Raw genomic sequence first — 15,663 nt, forward strand, 5'->3', positions numbered from 1 at the left:
ATGGGTTAGTAAATTTGCTGATGATACAAAGATTGGGGGTGTTGTGGATAGTGTGGAGGGCTGTCAGAGGTTACAGCGGGACATTGATAGGATACAAAACTGGGCTGAGAAGTGGCAGATGGAGTTCAACCCAGATAAGTGTGAGGTGGTTCATTTTGGTAGGTCAAATATGATGGCAGAATATATTATTAATGGTAAGACTCTTGGCAGTGTGGAGGATCAGGGGGATCTTGGGGTCTGGGTCCACAGGACACTCAAAACTGCTGCACAGGTTGACTCTGTGGTTAAAAAAGCATACAGTGTATTGACCTTCATCAATCTTGGGATTGAGTTTAGGAGCCAAGAGGTAATGTTGCAGCTATATAGGACCCTGGTTAGACCCCACTTGGAGTACTGTGCTCGGTTCTGGTTGCCTCATTGTAGGAAGGATGTGGAAACCATAGAAAGGGTGCAGAGAAGATCTACAAGGATGTTGCCTGGATTGAGAAGCATGCCTTGTTAGAATATGTGGAGTGAACTCGGCCTTTTTCCCTTGGAGCGATGGAGGGTGAGAGGTGACTTGATAGAGGTGTATAAGATGATGAGAGGCATTGATCGTGTGGATAGTCAGAGGCTTTTTTCTCCAGGGCTGAAATGGCTATCATGAGAGGGCACAGGTTTAAGGTGCTTGGAAGTAGGTACAGAGGAGATGTCAGGGGTGAGTTTTTTACGCAGAGTGTGCTGAATGCATGGAATGGGCTGCCGGCAACGGTGGTGGAGGCAGATACGATAGGGTCTTTTAAGAGACTCCTGGATGGCTACATGGAGCTTCAAAAAGTAGAGGACTATGGGTAAGGCCTGGGTAATTTCTAAGGTGTGGACATGTTCAGCACAGCTTTGTGGGCTGAAGGGCCTGTATTGTGCTGTAGGTTTTTCTATGTTTATTCCCTCCTCCAATCTTTTCGCTATGTGTTTTTAAGTTACAGAAAGTGCAGAGTAAAGAGATTGCTGCTATTGCTGGAGGAATGGTTGATGCTGAGACTCTTGTGGCCCTAAAAGACTTGATCAACAGATTAAACAGCGATGCACTCTGCACTGAGGAGATCTTTCCTATGACTGGAGCTGGGTAAGGTTGGAAAGGTCAAGAATACATGGATTTTTGATTTGTTACAAGTTACATTATGGTAGTGACTCAATTTTATTTTTCATATTTACAACAGTAATCATATTTTCTGTCACCTTATCCTGACATTGGTAGCAAACATCTTTCAACGGTGAGAATAGGTTATCACTTCTGAAGCTCGCTGTAGTTCCACGTAGCCTTGCAACATTTCAGCTATTTCCTCACATTTCAGGCATTGGTGATGTTGGATTAGTGCTGAATTTCTGAACATGACATAAATCTTTACACTCTGCAGCTACAATCAGTTTGACAAGAATTGCAGTTTTTTTTAATTGTCCCTGCTGATAAAAGTGCAGGATGGAAGTCGGCCAAGTGCATGCTGACTGTCAAGGATCCATATTTACAATAATTATACCCTAACCTGTGTATTTGATTCTACCCCCATTCTCCCTAACTCCGTTTTCTGGTCTTTCTCGGGTGCACAGAACATATTTTGTGGCCGTGTTTCTCTGGTCTACTATAGTGTAACCTTGGATGTTTCTATACCTGCCTCCCTTTAAGGAGCAGGTGTGTTTGCAGGCATGTAGTAACATGTGAACTCAAAGAATAACGTGAATAAGTTTCTTTATTTCAGATAGAGATCTTCCCTGCTGCTAGGGCTATGTTGAGAGTAGCAGATTAACGTGCAGAGAATTCTGGGTACTGAGCTTCATTTAATCATCCTGTCCATGTATTACCACAAAAATGTGCTGTACTACCTATGCACAGAACATTCTTATGTAGCTGCTCTCCTTGCTCTCCTCTGAAGGTCATGGTTTCAAGTACATAGATGAGATTAGCCAAGCAAATCTTATTTGTAGGTGGTACAAATAATGATAAACTGAGGCCCTCCCCTCCCACCTAATATAGTCAAAGTGGATAGTAATCATTTTGTGGCTACTTTTTGAGGAGGCACGGATCTTTTCACAAACTTTGAACGAAGTTCTTGACTTCACCACCACCAAAGCAATTAGCTGAAGTGTTTATCATGCTGCATTTTGTTGGATCTTGCTCTAGACATGGTTAGTCACATAAAACAAGTTTCTACACTTGTGACTGGATAGATTCTTATTTATGCAGTCATAATACTAATGATGGAGAATGTTTTGGGCTGTTTCCTCCTAAATGATCGTACAATATCCCCTTCAGTCGTACTTAAAACATTCCACATTAAAGGTGACAGAATCCCATCCCTAAAGGACATGGGAGATTCAACAAAACCTTGGAGCTTTCATGAATATTTTGTCAGTTCCCTCCCACACATAATCTGAGCTGTTTTGCAGTTTAATAGCATTTAGTTTGCTTGCCATTGATGGAAAACCCAACTGGACACTGGAGCACGAGGCAAGAACACGAAAGGAGGTCAGGAATGGCCAGCTGATTCCTTGACTCTATGTGCTTGGAGTTCCTGCAACATTATGGTTGTTACAGTGATAACTTCTGAAGAGTTGACCTCTTTTTCTTTTCCCAAACAGCACTGACTTGCGCTCCAATTACTTGCTGAATACCAGGATTGCTGGAGTGGAAGAGGCTGACGTCCTGCTGCTGGTTGGCACCAACCCACGCTTCGAAGCCCCACTTTTCAATGTTCGGGTCAGAAAGAGGTGAGAATTGTTTGATCAGAAAAGGAGCAGGCAATTGTCTGGATGGAAACTTCTGACTGTAAAACTTTGCTCCTTTGAGGTGATAGCAAATGGCTATAATCCCCTGCATTTGAATGACACTTTTGAAATAATTTATCAAATAAAATTTGATACAGAGGTCGTAATGGTTAATCTGAAAACAAACATAATTTTAAAATTGAAACACACACAATATGACTTAGCGGGTCAGGCATCTCTGGAGATGAATAATTGCTCAATTATTATTAAACTGACAAATTTGAGATTCCTCAATCTGGTTCAGCAAGCATTGTGATCATTGGTGAATGAGAAGGTGTACGTTGTGTTCAGATAGCTTTGGTTCTGCTTGGGTTTGGTTTGGATGAGCACAAGTTTACTTCGAACAGGAGATGGAAGGATGGGCAACAGGGTATTGAAATTTGGACCCAGCACAGTTTGGAAAAGGGTAGTGGTGCTGTCTCACAGACCTGGGTTCGATCCTGACTGTGTGGAATTTTCACATTCTCTGTGGTTATAGATTTCTCCTAGGTGCTCCAGTTTCCTCCCACATGCTAAGGTGATGCTGGGTAATGGGCTATTTAGTGACTGAAAGTTGCCTCTGTGATGGGCACCAAGAGAATTAAGGAGGAGTTAGTAAAATGTGAGTGATATGGGATTAATAATGTAGGTGGGTGCTTGATGATGAGCACAGACTTTGGGGGCGAAATGGGAAGTTTCAATGCTGTATGAGCCAGCTCCCTATGAAATCTTATTTGGAAAAGAGGCACAGATATACCTTCCCAAAAGCATTGCAGATGATTCTCTGGATCAGCAAGAACAGAAACAGGGATTGCCAGTTCTCTCCTTCAAGATGATGCTGTAGGGAAAAGGAGATGTAAACATGCTTGTTTTCAGTTTGCTCTTGACAGATCATGATGGGAGTGTAAAGTCTATAATTTTACAAAGTACATAGAAATTTTAGCTACATACAGTGACACTTTGTCCAGTTGTTTGTGTTATTATTTATTTTCCATGCGAGCATGTTTTTATCTATTAACCATCTACTGCACGTGTTTGCAAGTTGTCGCCAGTTCAGTTGATTGCATCTTCCCTTTGAAGGTAGTTGGTTTAAGCTTCATTTTGGATAACTGAGTTGGAGTGGGGGGGGTCAGGAAATCTAACTCATTATTGTCAGTACAGTGAGCTTCATTATTTGTATTGTCATCTTTTGGATGAGATGTTAAACCAGAGCCATTCTCTCAAGTGAATATATACAAATTCCTATTATGCTATTTTGAAAATGGTGCAGAGGAATTATTCATGGTGATCTTTTTTTGTCTCTATAAGCAAATTGGTTGGTTCCTTTACATTGCTCCCAAGTTTGTGGGAGCTTGCTATGCACGTTGGCAACTGTAGTCCTCGCATTACAACAGCAACTACACATAAATGGAACTTGGATATCCAGAGACCAGGAGAAATGTACTCTGGGTGTTAGTTTTTCATTTACTTTCATTTCCTTCATCCATCTATACAGTCTAACCTTTGTACATGCAACATGATAATAGCTTTTCTAATTTTCACCACAAGACTGTGCAGATTGGAGTGGAAGGGAAAAGGTTTGAAAAGAAAAGCATGCTAATTTGAAATTTGATTGGTTTGTACCCGTTTCATTATTCTATCAAATAATGCCAGACCTGCTGTTACTAACAGCATCTTTTGCTTGCTTGAACAGTTAACCCAGTAATCAGAATCGACAGTATGTATCAATAAGTGTTTGTGGCAATTTACAGCTGGCTACACAATGATCTTCAAGTGGCGTTAGTTGGGGCAAACGTGGATTTAAGTTATTCCTACAGTCATCTTGGGGAATCTCCAAAGGTATTACAGGAGATTGCATCAGGAAAGCACCCTTTCAGTGAGGTATGGTTTACGCAGCCATGTTATAACCAAATGTAATTCTTATTCATACTTTGTTAATTGAAACTTGAATCGCAGATGTTTTAAAGTTGCTGATAAAGCAAATGCTACATACTTGGCTCCACCAGCACAGTATTTTGTTTTTGCACATTGGGGTTGATGTTCATTCCTGTTGAGTACATCAATCTTTCATTGATTGTGATGTGTTTCTTGTATTTACTGTGATTACCCACGGGAAAATGAATCTCAGGGTTGTATGTGATGATATATACTTTGATAAAAATTTCTTTTGCATTTTGAACTTTGATTCCAGTCCCAACACAGAAAATGTCAATTTATTTGAACCCCTGAAAGGGAAATTAGGATGAAATGTCAATGAGAAGTAAAGTGATATTCTCTTTGGGGCCTCAACATGGTCACTCAGGCAGAGAAAGCAAATATGTAACACAAAACAAAGTACTGGAAATAGTCAGCTGGTTAGGCAGCATCTGTGAAGAGAGATATCAGGTTAAACCTTTAGGTCAAGCTCCCTTCTATCAGAGGCAAACATTTACTCTGTGTCTCCGTCCATATATGCTGCCTGAGGTATTTTCAGAACTCTTTAGATGCTTGTTTTTGTTTGCCTTTCAACTGCTTCTGTGATAATCTGCAGTCCTTGTTTAGCTGTTCCCCCTCTGACTATACAGTAGCTTCTCCAAGTGGATCCAGTTAGTCCTTTTGCAAACTACTTTTTCAGCAATTTGTCTTGCAAGGTTATGTAACTGAGGCTTGACAGTTACCAAACCTTTTGGTCATTTATATTTACTGAGCTTGAAGTAGTTTTCTCCTACAGTATACATATAACCTGGGAATGTTAATTAACGATTATGACTTTTGGGCAAATACAACCACAGTTCCTTGTATTTAAATAGGATTTGAGCAGAACTTTTGGAAGAACAAAGATGCCAGACATAAAGCTCAATACTTGAAGTTCTATGTGGGTTAATTACCCTGAACAAGAAACTTTTACTAAAACAAGCTTCTGAATTCTTTTCACCTTGTGAATAGATTTCTCTGAGTACTGAATCAGTTGTTTAGAAAGCCATTTTTTTCATTACCCTGCTGTATATCTTAAAAATGAAATAATGCACATTTAACTTAAGATCAGAATTCATGTTGCAAGGTTCTGTTAAACAATACTAAATAACTCAGTGTTCTGAAAAACTGGGCACACAGTGTCCTTCTAATTCTCCAGTGGAGGTAAACTGCTGCCATTCTGCCCTCCTGCCCTCCTGATCTATCCATTTCTTCCAATACTCCGACCCCTATTGTGCTGTTTTTTTCCCTCCTCCACCCACTCCACCTATCCATTACCTAGACAGTCTTCCCACTGATTCCTCTCCCACCCTCCCTCATGGGTTATTCCATGGTCTACCTTCCTTGCCTATCACATTCCATCATCTTCAGTCCCTTGTTGCCTCCACCAATCACGTCCCAGCTTCTATCATTATTGCCACTCCTCCCCACCATCCCTCACCACTCCTCACCTGGATCCACCTGCTGCCAGCTCTTGCTCCACTCTTACCCTTTACTCATTTCGAATGCTATCTCCCTTGTAGCTTTCAGTCCAGATGAAGAGCCTAGACACAATACAATGCCTGCCCGTTTCTCTCCATAGATGCTACCTGAACTGAGTTCCTCCAGCACCTTGTTTTTTGCCACAGATTTCAACATCTGTAATCTCTTATGTCATCACAAAATCCTTTTTTTGCATCATTTCTTTTAAACAGCTCCATCCATCCCAAAGGTTTCTTAACAGAACCCTATATTTGCAGCTACTTTCCCATTGGCAACATGACACTCATTAAGTTGAATGCCATATGTCTCATTTATCTCTAGAACAATTACCACATTAATATTATTTTAAAATATTTTAGAAAAAGTTAGTTATTTTATCATCTGTTTGTACTTGCAAAAGCATCTTAATGGTGTGTGTTGTATTTTTGTGCATGCAATTTGTGGGTCATTTAGATCCTGGACTAAAAAAATGAAGTCCTTGTCAATAAAATAAATTCATCTGTTTTAGTCAAGTGTCACTATTTTAGTGTAAAGAGAAATGTTAATGCAGTTGTGTTCAACACCATATTACCAGGTTAAACTTTGAAGTGCTTAGTTTAGCCCAGAAAGTATCTTGGTTTTTGGACCATAAAACACAGGAGCAGAATTAGCCCATCAAGTCTGCTCCGCTTTTTGATCCATACTGACTTAGTTTCCCTCTCAACCCTATTCTGTTAGCCTAATGGGTGTGACTGCCTCCTGAGAGGCAGCGTCCAGGTAACTCTTCCCCCTTCCTGATGTGCCGCAGTGTTTGAAGATCAGATTCCAGGTCATCAACTTTGAGCCTGAGTTCCATGAGCAACCAACACTTGCTCCAGACATGGTCATCAGGAACCACAATGAGGTCCACCAGCTCTCACAACATGCAGCTACAAACATCACCTGATCCTGCATCCTTACATTATTTAATTAGTTGTAATTTGATATATTTTTATTTAACAACTATATATTTTTTTAAACTTACCTGTTCTTACCTGCTACGCAGCCGTGCCTCCTTACCAAAGCCTCTGGAATGAAAGCCTCAGATTCCCACTCCGACACTGCCCATTCTCACAATGGCCGCTCCAATTTTGTTTATAATTGATCTAGACTGTTAATCAGTTCCCAAGTGGAGAAAGACAATTACAGAAAGTAATGTTGCACACTGGTTTAGATATTACCGTTCTTTAAAGAATACTTTTAAATTGAGTGCAGGTGAAGATCACAGGAAACATGTAATTTATATACTGTACTTCTTTCTCGTCCAATCTAGGTCCTGAACAAAGCGAAGAAACCCATGGTGGTGTTGGGAAGCTCAATTCTGCAACGGAGGGATGGGGCAGCAATCCACACGGCAGTCAGCACCATTGCACAGAATGCCCGAGTGGGCAGCGGAGCTCCAGATACTTGGAAAGTTTTAAATGTTCTTCAGAGGTCAGTGTTGAGGGCAAAATTAGATGAACCTGCGACTAGAACAGCAACAAATAATTTAGTACTGGTTTCTGAGGAAGACTTTCATGGTATATGTGTGATAGTGCTTCTGTAACTGAAACCAGTCCCTGAAGAATCTAGTGTGTTCCTCTGAAATAGTGCAAAAAACATGGCATTGAATCAGGTAGAGATGATAACTCTCTCCTGGGTTGGGGTGCAGGGTTAGTGTAATCCTTTGAAGCCTTGTGGAAATTGTTCTAATTCACTGATCACACCTGAAGACAGGGAGAATCTAACAAGATGTTAGGATATTTGCAATATGCCCTGAGGTCAACTGTAGATACTGCATCAAACTGTCTAATTGATACACAAGTACACAAACCAGGGCGATACGATATGGAGGACCCATGCAGCAGTCTCCCCCTCTCCATATAGCTGAAGAGTCCAAAGGACAGCAGAGGCCAATACATTTTGGCACCTGGGGCATCACAGGAGTTGCCAGTCAGCATTGAGCTCAATGTTAGGACTGCCTTAGAGACTCTAGCTGTGAATTTTTCCTGTGGGGATTTACTCCCGAACTCTTACCCATGAGTGGGTGTTGCTGCAAGGCAGTGGATGTTTGAGATTAGAGTTTTCCTTCTGGATGAGCTGCCTTCCACAGATGATGAGCCCAAATTGCCTGAAGTGACTGGTTTTAAGGTGACAGTAACCTGCCTTTGCCTCATCTCCTGTCAGTAGAAATGGTTTCACCAGGCTTAATAGCTAAGCCACACGTGAAGGACAGGAACTGGACTTGGTTATCAGATGCTATTTGAGATGCATGCCATTGGGATCATTCAGTAGGTAGTGGGAGTTTATCCCCTCTACTTCCCCCCCCCCACCACCCCCCGGCTCTATCAACCTTAAGGAATCGCAACATGCCCTCTTCATAATGCAATTGAGGAGGAGGTACAGGATCCTGAAGATCCACACTGAATGACTTAGAAGCAGTTTCTTCTCCTCCATTATCAGATTTCTGAACAGTCTCTTATTGCACTGTTTATTTTTGCAATTGATTGTAATTTTATGTCAGCACTCTAATGGTGCTGCAAAGCTACAATTTTCACCTTACCCGCGTCAGTGATGATAATTCTGATGAAGTGGTGAGACTACAGAAATTAGATTGTTCTTACAACACGTGGAGTGCTCAGAGAGCTCAGAATCAGAATCGGGTTTAGCATCACTGGCACGTGTCATGAAATTTGTTGTATGTAAGTTAAATTAACGTTGACGCTGACTGAGTTTTTAACTTTCTGCAGTTTATTTCAATCCTGTGCACTGCCCCCCCCCCCCCCACCCCCCCACCCCCCATTGCAGACGGTGATGCAGCCAGTCAGAATGCTCTCCACGGTACATCTGTAGAAATTTGCAGGTGTCTTTGGTGACATACCAAATCTCCTCAAAGTCATAATGAAATACAGCCATTGTTGTGCCTTCTTTGTAACTGCATCGATATGCTGGGCCCAGCACAGACCCTCAGAGATGTTAACACCCAGCAACTTTGAATTGCTCACCCCTTCCACTTCTGATGACGACTAGTGCGTGTTCCCACATCTTAACCTTTCTAAAATTCACAATCAATTCTTTGATCTTACTTGCGTTGAGTGCAATGTTGTTGCTGTGACACCACTCAACCAGCTGACCTATCTCACTCCTATACACCTCATCACTGGCTGAAATTCTGCCAACAATAGTTGCATTGTCGGCAAATTTATGGATAAGATTTAAGCTGTGCCTAGCTACACAGTCATGGGAGGAGCGAGAGTAGAGCAGTGGGCTAAGCACACATCCTGAGGAATTTGTAAGATTATTACAAAATGTCAAGAAGGTTAGACTCACACTTTTAAAAAGCCAGAAAAGGAATATTGGACCAAATAACCTATTTGTATTGTACAATTCTATAGAGGTATCAGCAACATTAAATTGAGATTAAGCAAGGGTATTGAGATGCTGTAGTAGATATTGTGGCTATTAACTGGCCATGTTTGTTTGATGTGAGGTGGAAAATATCAAGATGTCTTTTTGCAGGGTTGCCAGTCAAGTAGCTGCTCTGGATTTGGGATACAAAGCTGGTGTTGATATTATCCGTAAAAATCCGCCCAAGGTACTTTTCCTCTTAGGAGCAGACAGTGGTTGTATCACACGACAGGATCTTCCAAAGGACTGCTTTGTCATTTATCAAGGTACGTGACAGGGCTGGTAACGTTTACAAAAAAACTAGTAAGATCAGAATCCATTGATGGCTGGGGTGGCTCTGTGTGTTTATACTAGGTTTCTTGATTAGGATGGTTATATCATGCAGAATGTAATTAGCATTCATGGGGAGCACTAGATTTATATGATTTGGTGAATACACTTTGATCATCTGAGGGGCAGATTTGGCAAAATGTCTTCCAGAGTATGTATTTCCCTAATCGGTTCTGTTTGTTTTCCTATTTATCAGGGAGGTGCAGGGGAGATGCATAGGTTCAAAAGGAATTGATGCAAAGTTATACTTGTAATGCTCTGGCCATAATGATGTTGTGCAGACCACCCCAGTTATCTCCTGCCTAGCACTTCTCATGGTTTCTGGCTGATCTTGTCTACCTTATCCAAGCTACCTCTGAGACTTTCCCAAAACCCTTTGCTTCCCCTTTTTCTCTGACTGTCCATGCCCACCATATAGGCACCTGTTACCCTCTGCTTCTTCCTTAAACGTGAGCTAAATCTACTGCCTGCCGAAGCAGCGTCTCCTTTGATTCTATTTGCTTCCTTCAAATAAATAGCTTTGCTGTGGGAACCTGCAGAGTTGCTAATTACATCTGACATTGTGGAGAAATTGAATATTCCTTATTGAAATCCTCAACATTGAATTCTCCACTTTTAGCTTAGGCGCTCTTTCTTTGGGTTTGTATGAGAACTAGCCATTTCCTGCTTTCATTTGGCTCAGTTTTTGCTTACATTTGTATAGTACAGTCTGCCCTGCTGGACATGTTTAATAACCTAACCATCATCAACACATTACACACAGACAATCTGATCTGAATTGCCTGTTAACTGGCACACTGGTTCACCCTTTTCCAACCACCAGAGCAATTGCCTTAATTCCACGCATCCTGCTCCCCTACCTTCTCTGCTACCGATGTTAATCTGTTTCTGTTACTCCTGATTCCTAAGCCATTAAAGATTTCTCTTTCTGCAGATGCTGTCTGACTTGCTATTTCCAACTTTTTCTGTTTTTATTTCGGATTTACTGCATTTGCAGTTCTTTTATTTGCATTTGTTCAAATTCTTTTCTGTTCCCTTTGTCTCCTCACTTCCTAACACATTAATGCCCATCACTTCCCTGTCCTGCTCCTACTGATTTGTTATTGCTATCCTCTCCTCACTTTTATATTGTTCACCAACGACCGAGCTTCAGCTGCAGAGCAGAATGAAAAGTAGTATTTGCTACAAACCCACGGTTATCCAGAGGTGGTTTCGCACCACTATCTTTCATCTAGCCATCATATTAATTCACCTCTTTCCCAGTTTTAGCTCTCACCTCTGTCTCCTGTATTAAGATGAGCAGAAATGTCCTCAACAAAATACTGAGATTTCCTTGACTTCCTTCACTGCCGATTTTAGCTTCTTGTCATCATCTGTATGAAGTTGAACCAAAGATTTGCAACTTTACCACAAATGACACCAAAATGACTATATTCAAACCAGCACGAAGAATTCTGTTTTATAATATTGCCTTTGCTTTACTTCCTCCACTGAAACCCTCATCAAGGATTTTGTTAATTCTAGACTTTGTAGTTTCTTTTCCCTTGATTTGTTGTTGTTTAAAACCTATTACTTCTGGCCTTAATGAAGCTTCAGCTCTTTCCTAGATCTTCAGAACGTCAAATAGGTTCTGTTTTATTTGCAATATCTACCTCATTTAGGACATCATGGAGATGTTGGAGCACCTATGGCGGATGTTGTTCTCCCCGGAGCTGCTTACACAGAAAAAACGGCTACCTATGTCAACACAGAAGGCCGTGCCCAGCAGACCAGAGTGGCTGTGACTGCTCCAGGCATGGCCAGGGAGGACTGGCAAATCATCCGTGCAGTTTCTGAGGTACTGTCAGAGCATGTGTAGAAGAGGCCAAGAACCCATTCTATTGCTTGTGTAGATCCAGATCTTATTTCTTTTTTTGCAAATACTACCAAACAAAACAGCATTAGCTGAACATTTTGATTGCTGATTGAGGGAGCTTATTTTTATGATTTGGATAATGCATTTTCTTTTCATATGTGCCGAAAAGCACAATTACCTCTAGAATGATGTGGGATATCATGAAAGGGTGTGAACGGAGCATTTCTCTATGAAGGAGAAAAGGGCATTTTTCAAGTGCTGCCTTAAAACTAATCTTTGTTCAGAGGGCTTTAAATCAATCCTCAGGATTTGTATTTTCTCTGCTCCCTCCTATTTAAAATCAAAGCGGGGGTCAAATGAAAGAATCTAATTCCCTGCGAACCAAGACCGTTATTAGAATATAAAAAACAGCACCATTTGATCATAAAACAAGATACTGAGTCTTACAGAATCTTTAAATTCTAATGGTGAAAATTGCCCATCTCATCATTTTATCTATAAAAGATTGGGGGTGGGTTTCAAGCTCTGAAATGAATCTGCGGACCACTTTTGAGAATAATTGAGCTAAGCTAATGTACACCAAAAATAAAATGCATGTTTGGCTGTAATGGGTATTTCATTTATGAAGAGACTTTCATTTCTAGACCACCTAACACTAACTCAAAAATTAACAGTGCAACCAATAGAGCATCTTAAATCACAAAAACTAGACTTTTTTTTTAAAAAAAAGTAAAGCATTAAGATTTGGTCATATTTACTTATGGTTTGTGAAAAGGTGGTGATTTAAATTGAATTTGGAAGTATGGTTTGTGAGTTCCAGTCCCTTATTCCTCTGTAGGTGGCTGGTGTGACCCTTCCATATGACACTCTGGATGAAGTCCGTGAGAGGCTGTCTGAGGTATCTCCTAACCTGATCTGTTATGATGACGTAGAAGAAGCCAACTTTTTCAAACAGGCAAATGAACTTGCAAAGGTCAGTGTGATTTTATTAAAAATGGAAGAATTTACATGTAATTGAATAAATACATTTTATTTTGCAACTTTTACATATTATTATCTGGGGATCCAGAAGAAAGAAAATAATCTCATTTATACAGCATCTTTAACCTAGAGAAAAGGAAGGACTGTTAATGTTTTAGCTAGATTTCTGAAAGGAGTTCGAAGAAGTATCTTTAAGGATTGAAGGAAGTTTGAGGCGCACCATGTTTAAAGAATGAATTCCACGTTTCTGTGCCCTGGATGCTAATGGGAATACCCGTCAGTGGTGTGGAGAGAGAGGTTCTGAGATTTTACAGGAAGTACTATTATGCTGCAAAATTTTGTGGAGAATTTTTGGTCTGAGATTGCTTGGACCGTGTTGGTTAAGCAAAACAAGGCTGGGCAGCGGCTAGTAAGTTGCTACTGTTATGCATTGATCAATTATATGTTCCAATTCTCAGGCAGTCTTTTATATCTGACAATATTACTTTCTTACAGCTGGTGAATCAACAGATGCTAACTGAGCCACTAATACCACCCCAACTTACAATTAAAGATTTTTACATGACTGGTATGTTACTAGAATATTGATTCAGACAGGCTTTGGGAACTGGAATTACTGTGTTAATTTAGTAATTCCATAAAATGTGTAAAGTCCATTCTTTGAGGTTAAATGTACTGTTTTCCAATAGTAGATGTGCTTAATAGATATGTGGCAATGAGATGTACATCAATATATCCCAATGTATTATTGCGTTAGTTATGGTGTTCCTGAAAAGCAAGTGCCATAACTAATGCAACAATACATTTAGAAGGTATGCTTAAGTAACAATCATATAATTAGCACAATTGTACAGAATTGAATAGAGGGCCCTCGAGCAAAATGCATTCAAAAGAAAAATGCACACTTAGCTGGGGGATAATGGTTCCACACTTGTCTATGGCATAAGGATTTAATAAGGATCTTAAAAGATGAGGAAATAAGCACTAAGATATTTAGGATGAAATTCCTGAGGGTGGGTCAATGCACAATTCAGACGTGTAGCTACGTACTGCAAAGAATAAACTATTCAAAGTAATGTAAATGATATTTTAGTAAACATTGCAACATTTAGTGCATAGTAAGCTCTCAAGTAGCAGTGAGATGACTGATTATTGCTATAGTTGATCAAGAGATAAATATCGACCAGACATCAGACCATTGGAACACCATTTCCAATAACTGGATTGTTAGCCAAAATTAAGAAATGACAATAGTCCAACATCAACTAATATCAAAGATTTACAATTATTTTCTTGGTTCCATTAAGATCATAAAGCATAGGAGCAGAATCAGGCCATTCAGCCCATCGAGTCTGCTCCACCATTCCATCATGGCTGATTATTTCCTTCAATTCCATTTTCCTGTATTCTCCCCGTTACCTTTGATGCCCTGACAATTCAAGAACCTATCAACATCTGCTTTAAATATACTCAATGACTTGGCCTCCACAACTATCAATGGCAAAGAATTCCAGATTCATTAAAATCTAGCTAAAAAAAATTCCGAGATTGTGTCCTGGTCCGAGACTTCCCCCGCTACAGGAAACGTCCTCTCCACGCCCACTCTATCTAGGTCTTTCAATATTCAATAGTTTTCAATGAGATCCCCCCCCCCCCCCCCCCCATTTTCTTCTAAACAGTGTACAGGTATAGAGCTATCAAACTCTCCTCATACATTAACCCTTTCATCCCAGAATCATTGTCATAAGTCTCTTCTGGACCTGCATATCCTTAAAGATTTGGAATTGGGATTTATCCACTTGAGAAAAGAACACTGGTATAAAACAGAAAATACTGTTAGAAATACTGATGAGTGTTAAATTTGAAAGGTTAACTCTGTCTTTCTGAGGACAGTGCCTGACTTAATATTTTCTGTGTTCAGGGTTTTATTTCAAATTTCCAGGATGTGCAGGTTTTAGTGTTGCTTGTCCATTCTAAAAAACAAACCTCCAAATTCCAAGCAGAGTAAACTACACAACTGCAAATAATTCTGGCCTTTGGGTAGATGATCAGGAGGTTGCTATGTGAGGCACGTACCTTTTAGTGGTTTGCATACCCCAAGCGTGGATTGTATGCCCAGAACCACAACTATGACTTAAGGGGAAGTGAGCAGTAACAGCACTGTATAATTGTTGTCCACTTCTGCTCCACTGTAGTTTATAGCAGGTTTCAGCAGGAGCCGAGTCTCAGTTAAAACCCACTTTAAAAGACTTTTCTGTTATTATTTCCTTTTACTTGTAGATCCAATCAGCAGAGCTTCCCAGACGATGGCAAAGTGCATCAAAGCAGTTTCAGAAGGAGTCAGTGCAGTAGAGGAACATTCCATCTGCTAAAGCACACCGGCAAAATAACTTCAAACTAGCCGTGTTGTGCTGTTGTATCTGTATTCTGCATGTCTATGAAAAGCAGGCCTCCAGTGAACACTGAATTGAAACCCATCCATATACTTGTAGCATTATTAGCAAAGCTGGGTGCTAGTTAATGCTTGGGGAAAATGTACTTTTGCACTCAACCAATGCTCCTCTACATCAATGGTATAGTTAGCATCTCTTGTACAATGTAATATAATGTTCCACAAGAAGTTCAAAAACAAGTTGGGCTGTGGAATAAGTTGTGATTATGTTGACTCTGTACTCAAATCACTTAAGATTTTTGTGTTTATAAATCCTCAACGGCAGAAGTAGTTCTTGTATCACTTCTACCAGGATTTTACAGAAAATAAATCTATTTCAAAGGTTTCAAAGGTACATTCAATGTCAGAGAAATGTATTATAATATACATCCTGAGATACTTTTTCTTTTCAACCATCCACGAAAACAGAGGAGTGCCCCAAAGA

The 15,663-nt window shown here is 40.3% G+C and overlaps 1 protein-coding gene across 1 annotated transcript in view; it reads left to right on the forward strand.

The window, feature by feature from the left end:
• Positions 1 to 15,573, forward strand: part of ndufs1 (NADH:ubiquinone oxidoreductase core subunit S1) — a 44,105-nt gene extending 28,532 nt beyond the window's left edge. The window contains exons 11-19 of the mRNA XM_073046521.1: positions 960 to 1,105; positions 2,617 to 2,745; positions 4,533 to 4,662; positions 7,508 to 7,668; positions 9,733 to 9,887; positions 11,613 to 11,788; positions 12,645 to 12,779; positions 13,283 to 13,355; positions 15,068 to 15,573. Of these exons, the coding sequence (XP_072902622.1) occupies positions 960 to 1,105; positions 2,617 to 2,745; positions 4,533 to 4,662; positions 7,508 to 7,668; positions 9,733 to 9,887; positions 11,613 to 11,788; positions 12,645 to 12,779; positions 13,283 to 13,355; positions 15,068 to 15,159 (1,197 nt within the window). The 3' untranslated portion in view covers positions 15,160 to 15,573. The remainder of the gene's footprint in view (positions 1 to 959; positions 1,106 to 2,616; positions 2,746 to 4,532; positions 4,663 to 7,507; positions 7,669 to 9,732; positions 9,888 to 11,612; positions 11,789 to 12,644; positions 12,780 to 13,282; positions 13,356 to 15,067) is intronic.
• Positions 15,574 to 15,663: the final 90 nt, after the last annotated feature.

This window comes from Hemitrygon akajei, chromosome 5 (genome assembly GCF_048418815.1).
Source record: "Hemitrygon akajei chromosome 5, sHemAka1.3, whole genome shotgun sequence".
In the NCBI taxonomy this organism is placed as follows: domain Eukaryota; kingdom Metazoa; phylum Chordata; class Chondrichthyes; order Myliobatiformes; family Dasyatidae; genus Hemitrygon; species Hemitrygon akajei.